This window comes from Antechinus flavipes, chromosome 5 (genome assembly GCF_016432865.1).
Source record: "Antechinus flavipes isolate AdamAnt ecotype Samford, QLD, Australia chromosome 5, AdamAnt_v2, whole genome shotgun sequence".
In the NCBI taxonomy this organism is placed as follows: Eukaryota; Metazoa; Chordata; class Mammalia; order Dasyuromorphia; family Dasyuridae; genus Antechinus; species Antechinus flavipes.
In genome coordinates, this window is record NC_067402.1 from 2117193 (window position 1) to 2129181 (window position 11989).

Below are 11989 nucleotides of genomic sequence, written 5' to 3' on the forward strand. Positions count from 1 at the left end.
TGGCGGATCTCTTGGCCCGGGGCTGATCTGTGCCCCTAGGAGCGCCGAACCCCCCAGACTCTCAGCGCTCTGTCCTCCACGTGCTTCCTGGGCCCCATGTGGGCTAACTCGAATCGGGATTGGGACCCTGAGAGCAGCTACAGGAGGTGAAGGGACAAGAGGCTGGAGGTGCCCCCTTCCCCTCTCCCGCACCCCCCCTCCTCCCCCCCGGAGCTGCCGCCCATGCTGCTTGTCTTTTCAGGCTGCTGGCTCCAAGTGTGTCTCCGGTCCCAAGTCAGCCGTCTCCCGGGTACCCTGCAGCGTCGAAGGGATCAGCCCGGAGCTGGAGAAGGTGTTCATTAAGGACAGCAGCGCCAAGGAGGAAGGGGGCAAGGTGAGAGAGAGGGTAGGGGCGAGGGGGAAGGGGGCAAGAGACAGTGGGGGAAGGGGGAGACAGTGAAGGGCTAAGGGGTGGGGGGATCTGAAGAGGCTCAGAATACTGCAGGCGGGTTCCTGGTCACATCTCTGCTGGAGGCCAGACTTCTGGGGGCCGGCTCCCTGACCATCCCAGATGTGAGGGCCCCGACGAGGGGACCAGGTGGAGTGACCTCTTGGGGCGCCGTTTGTGTTCCAGCCCCTGGACGTTCCTGATGGCCGTCGCGCCCCACCACCCGCCCAGTACCGCAGCAGCAGCAGCGGCACCCGCAGCGTAGACACGCAGACACCATCGGTGCCGGAGCGCAGCAGCAGCTGCAGTAGCAGCCACTCGCCCTGCGTGTCTCAGGACGGCAGCCCGTGTTCCACCGAAGACTTGCTTTACGACCGCGACAAAGGTGAGGGGACTGGGCACTGCCTCGGGCTGAGCGGCCCTCACAGACACTTCTTTCTCTTGGGGGGCAGCGGCGGGGCGCGGGGAGGGCTCTCGTAGCTGCGGCGGCCTTCCCTGGATTTCCCGATCCTCCTCTGTGTGTGGTGGGCAGCCACGGCTGTCTGGGCGGGAAGCCCTTGGGGCTGATGGCTCCTGCTTTGACCTTGACATTACCCAGAATTCCAAATGACCGTCACCATCGTGGCCAATTTGTGTATTTGTCATGCTTTGGAGTGCGTGGGGGAGTCGGCATGGCTTGGGGGGAAAGCCATTTCCCAAGTAGCTCCCAAAAAATTCATTGGAAGATTGGACTGCCAGCTTTTCTACATTTCTGATAACTGGTACCTGTGTCATTTCAGATAAGAGTTCTGTAATGAGATTTGGGCTGGCCCTTCCCCCTTCCCCAGCCTCCCTCATCCAGTGACAGAACCTTGAGTACCCCGACCCTTCCGTGGTCTGTGTCCTTACTGCTGGCTGCCCACCAGCCCTAGAAGTTTGTTACTGGGACTTAACTTTTATTGTTAAAGATGAATGGGAAATTCATCTTGATAATGGTAACATGTGTGTAATGTATGCTGGCCATTTTTCTTCCTTGGAGGCTCACAGGAGTCTGAGGAGGCAGCTTTAGAAAGCTCTGAGTTGGGGTTCTGAGGCAATCCCTTTCTGACTCCCAGGCTATCCCTTTCTGGCTCCCAGGCTATCCCTTTTTGGCTCCCAGGTTATCCCTTTCTGGCTCCCAGACTAGCCCTTTCTGACTCCCAGGCTATCCCTTTCTGGCTCCCAGGCTATCCCTTTCTGGCTCCCAGGTTATCCCTTTCTGACTCCCAGGCTATCCCTTTCTGGCTCCCAGGTTATCCCTTTCTGGCTCCCAGACTAGCCCTTTCTGGCTCCCAGGCTACCCATCTCTCCGCCACACTCAGGAGCCTCCCTGGATGGCCTAAGTGTATGGCCCGCGTGGCCCTTTGGGGGGGCCAATGCAGGGGACTGGTGTTGAGACTTGGTGAAGCCCTGCGGTATCTGCCGGACCCCTCCCCCTTCTTCCTGCTGTCCACTGGCTGGCCAAATGTCTTTCGGGGCAGATTAGTGGGCTGGGCACTGACCCAGGGGCCCCATGAGCTCCTCATGAGCCCTTTGGGGCAGGATCCTGACTGGACCCAAGGCCAGCGGCATTTCTGCTGGGGTAGTTTCTGGCATTCTTAGTGCCGCAAGAGGCGCCTTTTCAGTCTGGAGTGTTTTGGGTTTTGATTTGAAGAGGCTGATGAGGGGTAGTCGGTCTCACTCCGATGGTGACCAGCTCATCCAGCTTCTCCCTGGCCAGGGAGGGATTTGTGACATGGCCACCTCCTCCCAGGAAGGGTCCCCGCCTCTCAGAGAGCTGGCAGCTTGTTCCCACAGCTCTGATGGTCCAGAGTCTTTCTTGACCTCCAGCTGCAGGTGGTCTCCCCGTGCCCCCCAACCCCATTTCCCCGGTGCGCCCTCTAGGCTTAGGGAGGGCCCAGGGCCACCCTCTCCCAGGAGCTTGAAACGGCCGCTTTTGTGGACACTGGGACGGGACTCGCCTCTGGCCGCTGAGCGCTGGAGGGGCGCATTTTGGAAGCCTCACTTACGGGGTGTTAGGGGAGGGAATGGCAGAGGCAGGGTTCCTTGGGAGCAGCTGGGCTACCCCCTGCCTGGCCCCGTCCCTCCTGCGCCCGGGATGGACAAGGTGCTGCCCCCTTAGGGATTGTCTGAGGACCAACAGGGGGCAGTGGGTCGGTGCTGGACTCCCCGGCAGAGTTGGCTCTGGGTGGTCTCAGTGTGGGGGGAATCTGCTCCTCCAGCCCGGCTGCAGCACAGCTTCCGGGCCCGGATGCCAGGCCCGGCCTCTTCCCTGTGACTGGGTCAGGGCTGCTGTAGATCGGATTAGGCCTGGGACAGAATGTTCCGATGGACGCAGGCTGGAGGAGACCCTGGGCCCGGCCGGTGTCCAAACCAGACCAAAGGAGCCCTGACTCTTCGGCGCCCCAGTCTTAGCCCCGAGGGCCGGCCCCAGCGCACCCAGTGGAACCGGGCTGAACCAGACCGGAAGGAGCCCTGACTGGGCCTGGTCTGCGCATTTCGGGTTCCCGGCCTTGTTCTAGCCCCGAGGGCCGGCCCCAGCCCAGGGCATCGGAACCGGACCCTGGGACCGATGGCCGTGCAAACCAGGACCGCTGGCCGTCCAAACCAGACCGAAGGGGTCCTGACTCTTCCGCACCCCAGCCTTAGCCCCGAGGCCAGACCCGAAGGGGCCGTGACTGAGTCCCAGCAGGGCCCGGAGCCCGGTCCTAGCCCAGGAACGTGGCCCTCGGCCTGGGCGATGCTGTCTCGGGAGCCGGGACACGCTCCGAAGCTCGCAGGGAAGCGGAGGAGAGCCTTTCCCCGGTCTCCGGACTCCGCCGCTGCAGCAGCGCCTTCCCGAGGTGCCCTGGGAGAGCCTCGCTCTCTGCTGTCGGGGCTCCGCCTCCCGCTGGGGCCGCCCTTCCCCCCTCACTTCCTGCCCCCAAGGGGGCGGGCTGGGGACAGAGGCGCCATTGGGAGGGAGAGGCGGGGAGGATGCCGGGCCACCGAGGCCAGCCACCCACGGCCGCCAGGCGCAGGGTCCCAGCTGAGAATGGCCCCGACCTCCCCAGGGGGACTCGGGACCGGAAGCACCAGAGCTTGGCCCGCCCCGCAGGGGCCGCCAGAGTGCTCCGGCCTCAGGATGCTGCTCGGGCTCCTTCCGTGGGGGGCTAGACTGGAGAGTGCGGAACAGGGCGAGGCTGGGGCACCACAGGAAGGCCTGAGTTCAGATGATGCCCCAGCATCCTGGGATTGCCCTCCTCTCCTCCAAAGTGGGGGCGATGACGGCGCCTTCCCCCGGGGCTCTTGTTTCCGAGGGGTCTTGGACAGCGTGTGAAAAGAGCTTGGGGGCCTTGGGGGGATGGGCTGGAGAGGGGGAGGTCAGTGGGGGGCTCCCAGATTGGCAACCACGGCCTCCATGACGGGGCGCTTAGGAGAGAGGAGTTTGGGGGAGAAGGGGAGGGAGTGAGGTTCGAAATGGTGCGGGCCAGGGCCTGCTGCGGCCGTGGGCCGTGGGAGAGGAGCCGGTCTCCTGTCCACCCGGAGACTGGGGGAACCTGTGTGTGTGTGGGGGGGGGGGGGAGGGACAGAGGGGGCGGGGCAGCTGCAGGGTGGGGCGGGGCCAGTAGTCACGTGCAGCAGAGGGCTCCCCAGGACTAGGCTAAGGAGAGCCGCAGTATGGGCGGAGCAGGGCAGTTTGAGGGGGCGGGAGGCGCATTTGGGAGAGTCCGGCCGTGTCCGCCGGGAGGGACGAGGTCGGGGACAGTTCTCCGACCTTCCCCCTAGGCCCGAGGCATATGGTAGGAGGGGCACCCGGAGAGAACTAAGGGTCTCCAAGCCCAGATCCAGTCTATTTGTGCCTCCGATCAGTCGGTGGTACCTCCAGCCCAGCACTTCCCAGAGTGCCCCGGGGCTGAACCTTGTGCCTCCTGGAGCCCTTTGGCGCCCGGAAACGAGCTTTTATCAGAATCCCTTGGTCAGGTTATGTCAGATACAAAGAGCCCGCGGCCACCCGGGGCGTTCCAGCCTTCCCCAGCTCGGAGGTTTTCGGGGGATCCCGCAGGCCCCGTGCCCAGGAGAACCCTCTGCGATGGGCATCGGCCTGTGTCGGCCCTCCCCGCTGCCACCTTGCTGCTAGTGGTCCGAGAATGGCTCCAGGCGGCCCCATCTGGAGGCTCTCCGGGCGGCAGGGAGTCAGCCGGAGCTCCTCCTAACCTCTGTATTATACTTGGGGCACTAGGAGAGTTCTCCCGAGAAGGGCTTCACGACACCCCTGAAGTCCTGGCGGGGCCGCCAAAGGCTGCTTAGAAAATAGCCAGAGTGCCCAGGGCCAGCTGCCTCCTGTGGGGAGCCTGAGAGCCCTGTTCCCGTGGCCCATGGGGTGGCAGACTGATGGGCTCGGGGTGACTTTCTGGGAGGGCTGCCAACCCCTCCCTACCTCCTTCACAAGGGACCCGGATTGTGGAGCCCCAGCACTGACTTCCCCATGGGGAGGGGGCAGTTCTGCCCCCTTGTTTTCATCCCACCCTGGGGCTGCCTTCCCTTCCCTTGGCAAACCAGTCCACCTGCAGACTGTGCTGGGGCTCCTCGTCCCCCCTTGTCCTCTTGCTGGACACAGCTGGCCACGCCTCGGGATTGCTCCCACCACCCACTTCTTCGCTGTGGCTCCTATTGTGTGGGGAGCTGGGGGAGCCATTAGACGCAGCAGTTTGTCGCATCATCTCAACTGAGCCGTCCCTGCAGGAGATGATCCTTTCTATTTCCCACTCACAAGGGTGGCTGGTCCAAACTTGTCACCCTTCTCAAGCCTCCCACAGTGTTGGCTCCCTTTTCCCACCGTCTCTGCTGAGAACTTCAGTTCCTTCTCGTTAACTTATTTTTCGGAATGTCCCTCTTTCTCCTCCCCCCCCCCCCAGCACTGCAGAGCTCCACTGTGCCATAGTCAGATGAGACAATTGCCCATTTTACCACTCTCCACTCAACTTTATTTTTTTAGGATCATCCCATCATACTCAGCTCAACCCCAAGCCTTCTATGTGTGCTCTTTCAAACAACCCTAGTAAGCATAATTTAGAGTAGAGATTATATTTTCTCATGTAAGAAGTAAACAGTTTGTCTTTACTACATCCCTTATAATTGGTAAGGTATACCTCCTTGTATTTTTCCCAATTCTTGTAGGTCAGATTTTCTGCTCAGTGCTGGTCTTTTCCTCACAAATAACCGAAAGTCCTTTAATTAATTAAATATCCATTTATTTCCATGCAGGATTATACTCAGCTTTGCTTGGTTGCAAACCCAGTTGACTTGTTCCTGAAAATGTCATGTTCCATGCCCTTTGGTCTTTTAATTCAGAACCTGCTAAATCTTGTGCTATCTTGACTTAGTTCTACAATATTTAAATCTTTTCTTTTTATTATTTGTGATGTTTCTCCTTAAGCTGGAACTTTGAAATTCAACTATAGTGAATGTTTCTGTGAATTTTTTTCTTGGATCATTCAGTGGTAATCAGTGGATTTTTTCAATTTTTCTTTTCTTTTTTTTTTCATAATTATAACTTTTTATTGACAGAACCCATGCCTGGGTAATTTTTTATAACATTATCCCTTGCACTCACTTCGGTTCCGACTTTTCCCCTCCTTCTCTCCCCCCCTTCCCCAGATGGCAAGAAGTCCTATACATGTTATTTATTTTACTTTCTAATAATGAAACTTCAGGACAACTTTCCTTAATAATTTTTAAAATAGTTATTAAAACAAATAGAAAAATAGAAAAAAGAAAAAAACATTGCCACATGCATAGCAGAACATGACAGACTGCAAAATATGAAACAATCAATTTCCATTTCAAGAAAGCCTGTCTGGTAAATATTGCACATTGTGTTCAGAGCTGTCCATCTTTGTTTCCACAACTGTAGGTTTTCTTTTGTTTTCCACTGAGCACTTTAAAATTTTTTTTCTCTTTTCCTCCCTCCTCCTTTCCCTAAGAAGGCTGTAACTAAGCATAGATATATTTATATAGAGAGAAATATATACGTGTATACATACACACACATATGTACATGTATGTATGTCTAGTCATACACAGCTGTTCGCATATACATTCATATACATCTACGTGGGACTGTACTACATTTGTTTGTCCTGTTTCTCTGAATATGGATAACAGCATCCTTCATAAGGCCCAAGTATTTCCATATTTTTCTAAATCTACCAACTCATCATTTTCTATACTCTAGCAGTATTCCAATCTTATACCATCAAATTATTTCAAATGGTCTAAAGCAATATTGTTTAACGTAGCTGACACATAGCGTAGTTTCCTTATTTTTTCTTTTGATTAACTTTTTAAACTTTTTTGTCTAAGATCGAGGATTACTACTTCTGCCTTTTAAAAAAACTAAATTCTACTCCTGATCATCATTATTATGTATATTTCCTTTCCCTGCCGACTCCTCTGCTTTACTTCTATTCTCTACTTTGCATTGGTATTACTTAACCTACCCCCCAAGAATCCCTTCCTTATCCTTTCTCCCCATCTTTTCCCTCCCTCTTTATCCCATTTATCTATATATCTTATCTCATTCCCTTTAATCCACTCAATTCATTCTCACTGTGAGTAGGATTTCAGAACTATGAAACCTTTTCCCACCTACTTCCCCTTTGTTATTTCTTGCTTTTATATCTCATTCATATAACGCAATTACTACTCGTCTTACCTCTTTCTACATGGTTTTGCTTTCTAGAATCACATTATATTCAATTCTATCCCAGTCTTTCTTTTGAATTGCCCAATTACTAATGATAATCAGGACATATGGTTCACATTTCCGTTGTTGATGTTTGCAATATATTTCTCTATCATTTTATATGTCAAATTTTCTTTTAAGTGCAGATCTTTTTTGCATCAAAATCCTGAAAACTGAGTTCATTGAAAGTTTTTTGTTTTTGTTTTTCCCATTCAGGAGCTAGAACCCTGGTTCTTCTGCTCTTCGATATAGTCTTTTAATTTTGTGCAGCTAGGTCTTATTTTTACTTGTGTGGCTTTGTCAGTTTTCAGTTGATTTTTGTTCTTGTTGATTGTAATATTTTCTCTTTGATTCAGGGCTCTCAGAATTTCATGATAATGCTCCTGTAGGTTTTCCTTGTAGGATCTCTTTGAGGTGGTGATCGGTGGGTATTTTTCTAGTTCTGTTTTCCCCTCTGGTTCTAACACTTGAGGACAATTTTCTTTAATTATTTCTTGTATTATTGTAACAATATATTTTTTTTATTGTAGCTTTCAGATAATCCATTTTTAAAAATTCTTTATCTTTTTTTCTTGTGAGATATCTCAGATTTTCTTCTATTTTTTCATTCTATTTTGTTTTGTTGTTTCTTGGCCTCTTATAACTTTGCCAGCCTCCCCTTGTCCAGGTCTAGTTTTCAAGGAATCATTTTCTTCCTTAAGAATCTGGATCTCTTTTTCTAGTTGTTTGACTTTCTTTTCATAATCTTCTTGTTTTTCTTGAATTGTTATTTTTTTTAAAAAAGTTTTTCCTTCATCTCCTTCACTTGATTTTTAAAATCCTTTTTGAATTCTTCTGTGAATTCGTTTTTGGGCAGTTGACCATTTGATGGTATTCCTTGAGGTAGAAGAGCATTTTTAAACTTCACTGACTTCCTCTGATGTTGAACGCCCCCCTCCCCCTTTCATGTAACTTTCTGCTCTGCTTGCTCATTTGTTTTTGACTCTGAGCAGATCATCTGTGCATGTTTTTAGTCCTGTGGGGTGAGGGATGCTGCCCCTGGCCTCAGGCCCTGCTTCCTTTCCCCACTCTGACCCAAACCGTGACCGGGAGCTGCACCTTCTTGTAGGTGCTGGTGGGCAGATCATCCCCTGGGGCTGGCCTGGGGCCAGCAGCCCAGCCTTTGTCCTAGGTCTGGGTAGAAGAGTTCCTGGGGTTGGGGCTGAGGCTGCTTCCCTGCCTAGCCAGCCCCAGGGCTGACCCCTGCTGCTTCGGAGGGATTAGCCTGTGGGTATTTACGGCCAAACCTCCATCTCGGTACCTTTCTTTTGTCCAGGAGGACCAGCCCTGTGCCTCACAGGTACTTGTTTTTATCACTCTCAGTTCATCCCAAGCTGTTCTGTTTTGTTTGTGGGGAAATCAGGAGAGCTTAGAATTGTGTGATGTGCTCCATCATCTTCCCAGAATCTCCCTCAATATTCTGTACTGTCTAGACCCTTTTTGATCACAGCTTTGAGGTAGTGCAACAATATTTTCTCTCTTTGAGCTGTTCTCCAAGTGGGTTTTTCTTTCCTAATGGGATGTTTTACATTCTCTTCTATTTATTCATTCTTTTGATTTTGTTTTATTATTTCTTGGAGTCTTACAAAGTCATAGCTTCCCCTTGGCGGAGGGGGGGGGGCGAAAATTTTATTAATTTACAAGAAGTTCCTTTTTACCCCTGAGGTTTTCAATCATTTTTCCACATGGTCTTTCATAATTTTCTTGACCGTTTCCAATCTTTCCCCTCAACTTTTCTCATTTGATTTTTAGTCTGTAAAGCTCTTCCCAGGACTCTTTGGTTTGTGACTAATTTTTTTTCCTTTGAGGGAGAGGTAGCTGTTTTCACTTCCTGGTCTTGAGTTTGCCGCTGGTCCCCTTGGTAGCTGTCCGGGAGCAGGTCCTTTGTTTTGGTTTCCTCGGTGTGTGGTGGCTTTTTTGTGTTAGAGTTGGGCCCTAGTCCTGAGGATTGGTGAAAGTGTCTGAGACTTTGGGTCTTTTGTGCTGTTTTTTGCATTTCCTTTGGGGGCCCGAACTTGTCTAGCACCAGGGAGGGGCCCTATCCCTGCAGTGAAAGTTCCGGGACTGCCCGGGGGCTTTTTGTTTGTCAGTCAGGTCAGACCCCGCCGTGTCCTCCCCAGCCAAGTCCTTCCCCCAACTTGTAATTGTTTCTCTGGCTCTGAAGCTCACCTTGAGGCAGTATTTCAGGTCATTTCCGGCATTCCCAGACTCCTCTGTGCCTTCACGCTCTCCCTCTTCCTCCTCCTGGCACGGACATTGCCCCAACGACGCCCTTCACTCCGTCCCGTCCCGGCCAAAGCAAGCCTCCCCCCTCGGTCCCCGCCATGGTTCTCTGCCCGGGCCCTGGGCGTCCCCTCCTGCTGTCCCGTGGGCGTGCCCAGGCTCCCTCTCGGAGCTCTTGTGCAGATGATGCCCAGGCGCGTGCCCGAGACACCCCAGCCCCCAGGACCGTCTGCAGCCGTCCTTCCGAGCCCTCGGGGCCTCTGTCCTCCCGCCGCCTGCCTGGTCTCTGGCAGATCTCAGTCCGTGGGCATCCTGCCCTTTGGTACAGCTTCCCCCGTGCCCCTCTCGGCCTCCGGCCTGAGCTCTCCGGCCGAGTCCCTCCTGGGAGGCCCTGAAAGCGGAAGCGTCAGTCTGACCACGTGCCGGACTCGCGCTCCCCACGCTCTGCTCCTCGCCTCTCGGGCCCACCCCAGCCCCTCAGCTTCCCCCGAGGCTCCGCTCCAATCCCGTCGCTGCTCCCCAGGACCTTCTGCCCGAGGGGGCGCCGCGGGTGAAGCGCACAGACCCTGGCCGCTGAGGAGGAGGCCGGTGCCGCCCTGAAGGGCTGGGGGAAGGTCGTGGCTCTCCACAGAAATAGGGAAGGGGGGGTCCCGGAAAGGGGGAGGAGCTCTGTTGGGACTGGCCACGGGTTGGGATGGCCGAGAAGCAGCAGCGGAGCTGAGGCTGGAGGTCCGCAGAGAGACCGGGGCCGGACGGCTACGTGGGGAAGCAGCAGCACAGAGGTGGTCATTCAGGCCGGGGGAGCCGAGGAGCTGACGGGGAAGGGGCAGATGAGAGGTCGGAGCCCGGGGGTCCCCAGCCCAGGAGAGCGGGAAGGAGAAGCAGGGGAAGAGGGGACAATCAGAAATACGGGGCTGGGCCAGAGGAAAGGAGACCGCGAGCCCCCTGGGAGAGAGCAGGGTCGCTGGTTTGGGGCCGGTGTGGGTAGTGAGGGCTGGGGGCTTTCTCAGGCCGGGAAAGTGGAAGGCGAAGGGAAGGAGTCGGCAGGAGGGACGGACTGGAAACAAGGGTCAGCCCTGATTCAGGCCCCCCCCCCCCAGCCCAGGTTGACATGGTCTCGGTCCCCCAGGCTCACATTCATGGAGCGCCCAGGTCACAGGGAGAGAGGAGCCTGGGACAGGTGCGGCCCTCTGGGCTCCGTGTGCCTCCAGCCATCTTGGCTGACTCCCAGGCCCGCTGGGGACGAAAGGCAGATTAGAGGCGGGGGCAAGGGGAGAATGGGAGCCCCTTTGCCTCTTCTCTAAACTGTAGCTCCTTTCTTTGTTATGGCCTTTTGGGTCCTGCCTGGAACTGATCAATAAAAGACTTCTCAGTTAAAAAAGAGAAGCGAAAGACCAGATGAGGGGACAGAGATGGCGGGTGGGGTCACGGTTCCGACAGGGGTTGGCCTGGGCCAGGAGGAAGGCTCCTCCATCCTGGAAGGTGGGGGAAGCTGGAGGGAGGAGCGGAAGGCACTTGAGGAAGGAAGATGAGGAAAGGGGGAGGTCTGAGGAGGGGTGAGGAGGAAGAGACTGGAGAGTGGGGGAGGGAAGGCAGGATGTGATTTTTTCCAGCAGCGTGGGCCCCGTAAGGCCGAAGGTGAGTGGTAGGAACGGTGGGAGGCCTGGCTGGGCGATGGGTGACATGTTAGGGGTGTGAGGGGCTCAGCCGAGGGGGACGGTGCTTTCAAATTCAGTTGGTTCGCACAAGGGTCAGGATGAACAGAAGGGGAGAGGGAAGTGGCCTGGGGGAGGACGGAGGGGCCAGGGCAGGCCTGGGAGGTCCTGGGGCAGACCCAGAGCAGGCCAAACACCTCCCGCTGAGGTCCAGGGCTGACCCTCAGGGGCCGATGGCCCGTGCTGCCTCTGGGGCTCCTTCCTGCCCACAGGGCTTTCTGGAGCTTTTCTCTCACTGTGCAGGCCCCCCTAGAGCTGGGGGGGGGTTCTGGTCCCCTCGGGTCTGTGGGCGCCAGGACTCCGGCCTGCTCCGGCCTGGGTTGTCGTGAAAGTGTCTCTGGGCTCCAGGTCAAGGCAGTTAAAGGAGCCTGCGTTGCCTGAGAAAGCCCGGATTGGGGGCCTCTTGTTCATCTGGCTTCGGGGGGCACGGTTTTGGAGACTACGGTGCCCCTGCGTGTAGTGGGCCAGCCTGGTCTGGCCTTGGAGCTCGTGTGCCCCGTGAGGGGGCGAGACCTCAGGGTGCCGGGGAGGGGGTGGGGGGAGAGGGGGGCCCTCAGTGGGGGTCCCGGGGAAGACCAGTCCTTCCCCGAGAGCTTCTCACCGCCCGTTTTACCTTTTCAGACAGCGGGAGCAGCTCGCCGCTGCCCAAGTACGCCTCCTCCCCCAAACCCAACAACAGCTACATGTTCAAGCGGGAGCCCCCGGAGGGCTGCGAGCGAGTGAAGGTTTTTGAGGAGATGGCGTAAGTACCGCGCCCCCCCCCCCAAGGGCCCGGGCAGCTTCCCGGCGGGACGTAGCGGTCAGCCTACGCAGAAGGGCCGCTCCTCTGGCCATATTGAG

The 11989-nt window shown here is 55.4% G+C and overlaps 1 protein-coding gene and 1 long non-coding RNA gene across 3 annotated transcripts in view; one reads left to right on the forward strand and one right to left on the reverse strand.

Moving 5' to 3' along the window:
- The window catches only part of GLCCI1 (glucocorticoid induced 1), a 37389-nt gene that overhangs the window by 23466 nt on the left and 1934 nt on the right, over window positions 1-11989 (forward strand). For both annotated transcript variants that reach the window (XM_051963577.1, XM_051963578.1), the window contains exons 5-7: window positions 242-373; window positions 614-812; window positions 11771-11891. In XM_051963577.1, coding sequence (XP_051819537.1) covers window positions 242-373; window positions 614-812; window positions 11771-11891 — 452 coding nt within the window. The remainder of the gene's footprint in view (window positions 1-241; window positions 374-613; window positions 813-11770; window positions 11892-11989) is intronic.
- On the reverse strand, window positions 7157-11736 carry LOC127539381 (uncharacterized). Its single transcript, XR_007947912.1, has 2 exons — window positions 9381-11736; window positions 7157-9152 (listed from the first exon to the last, which is right to left on the reverse strand). It is a non-coding gene; the product is annotated as an uncharacterized LOC127539381 (long non-coding RNA).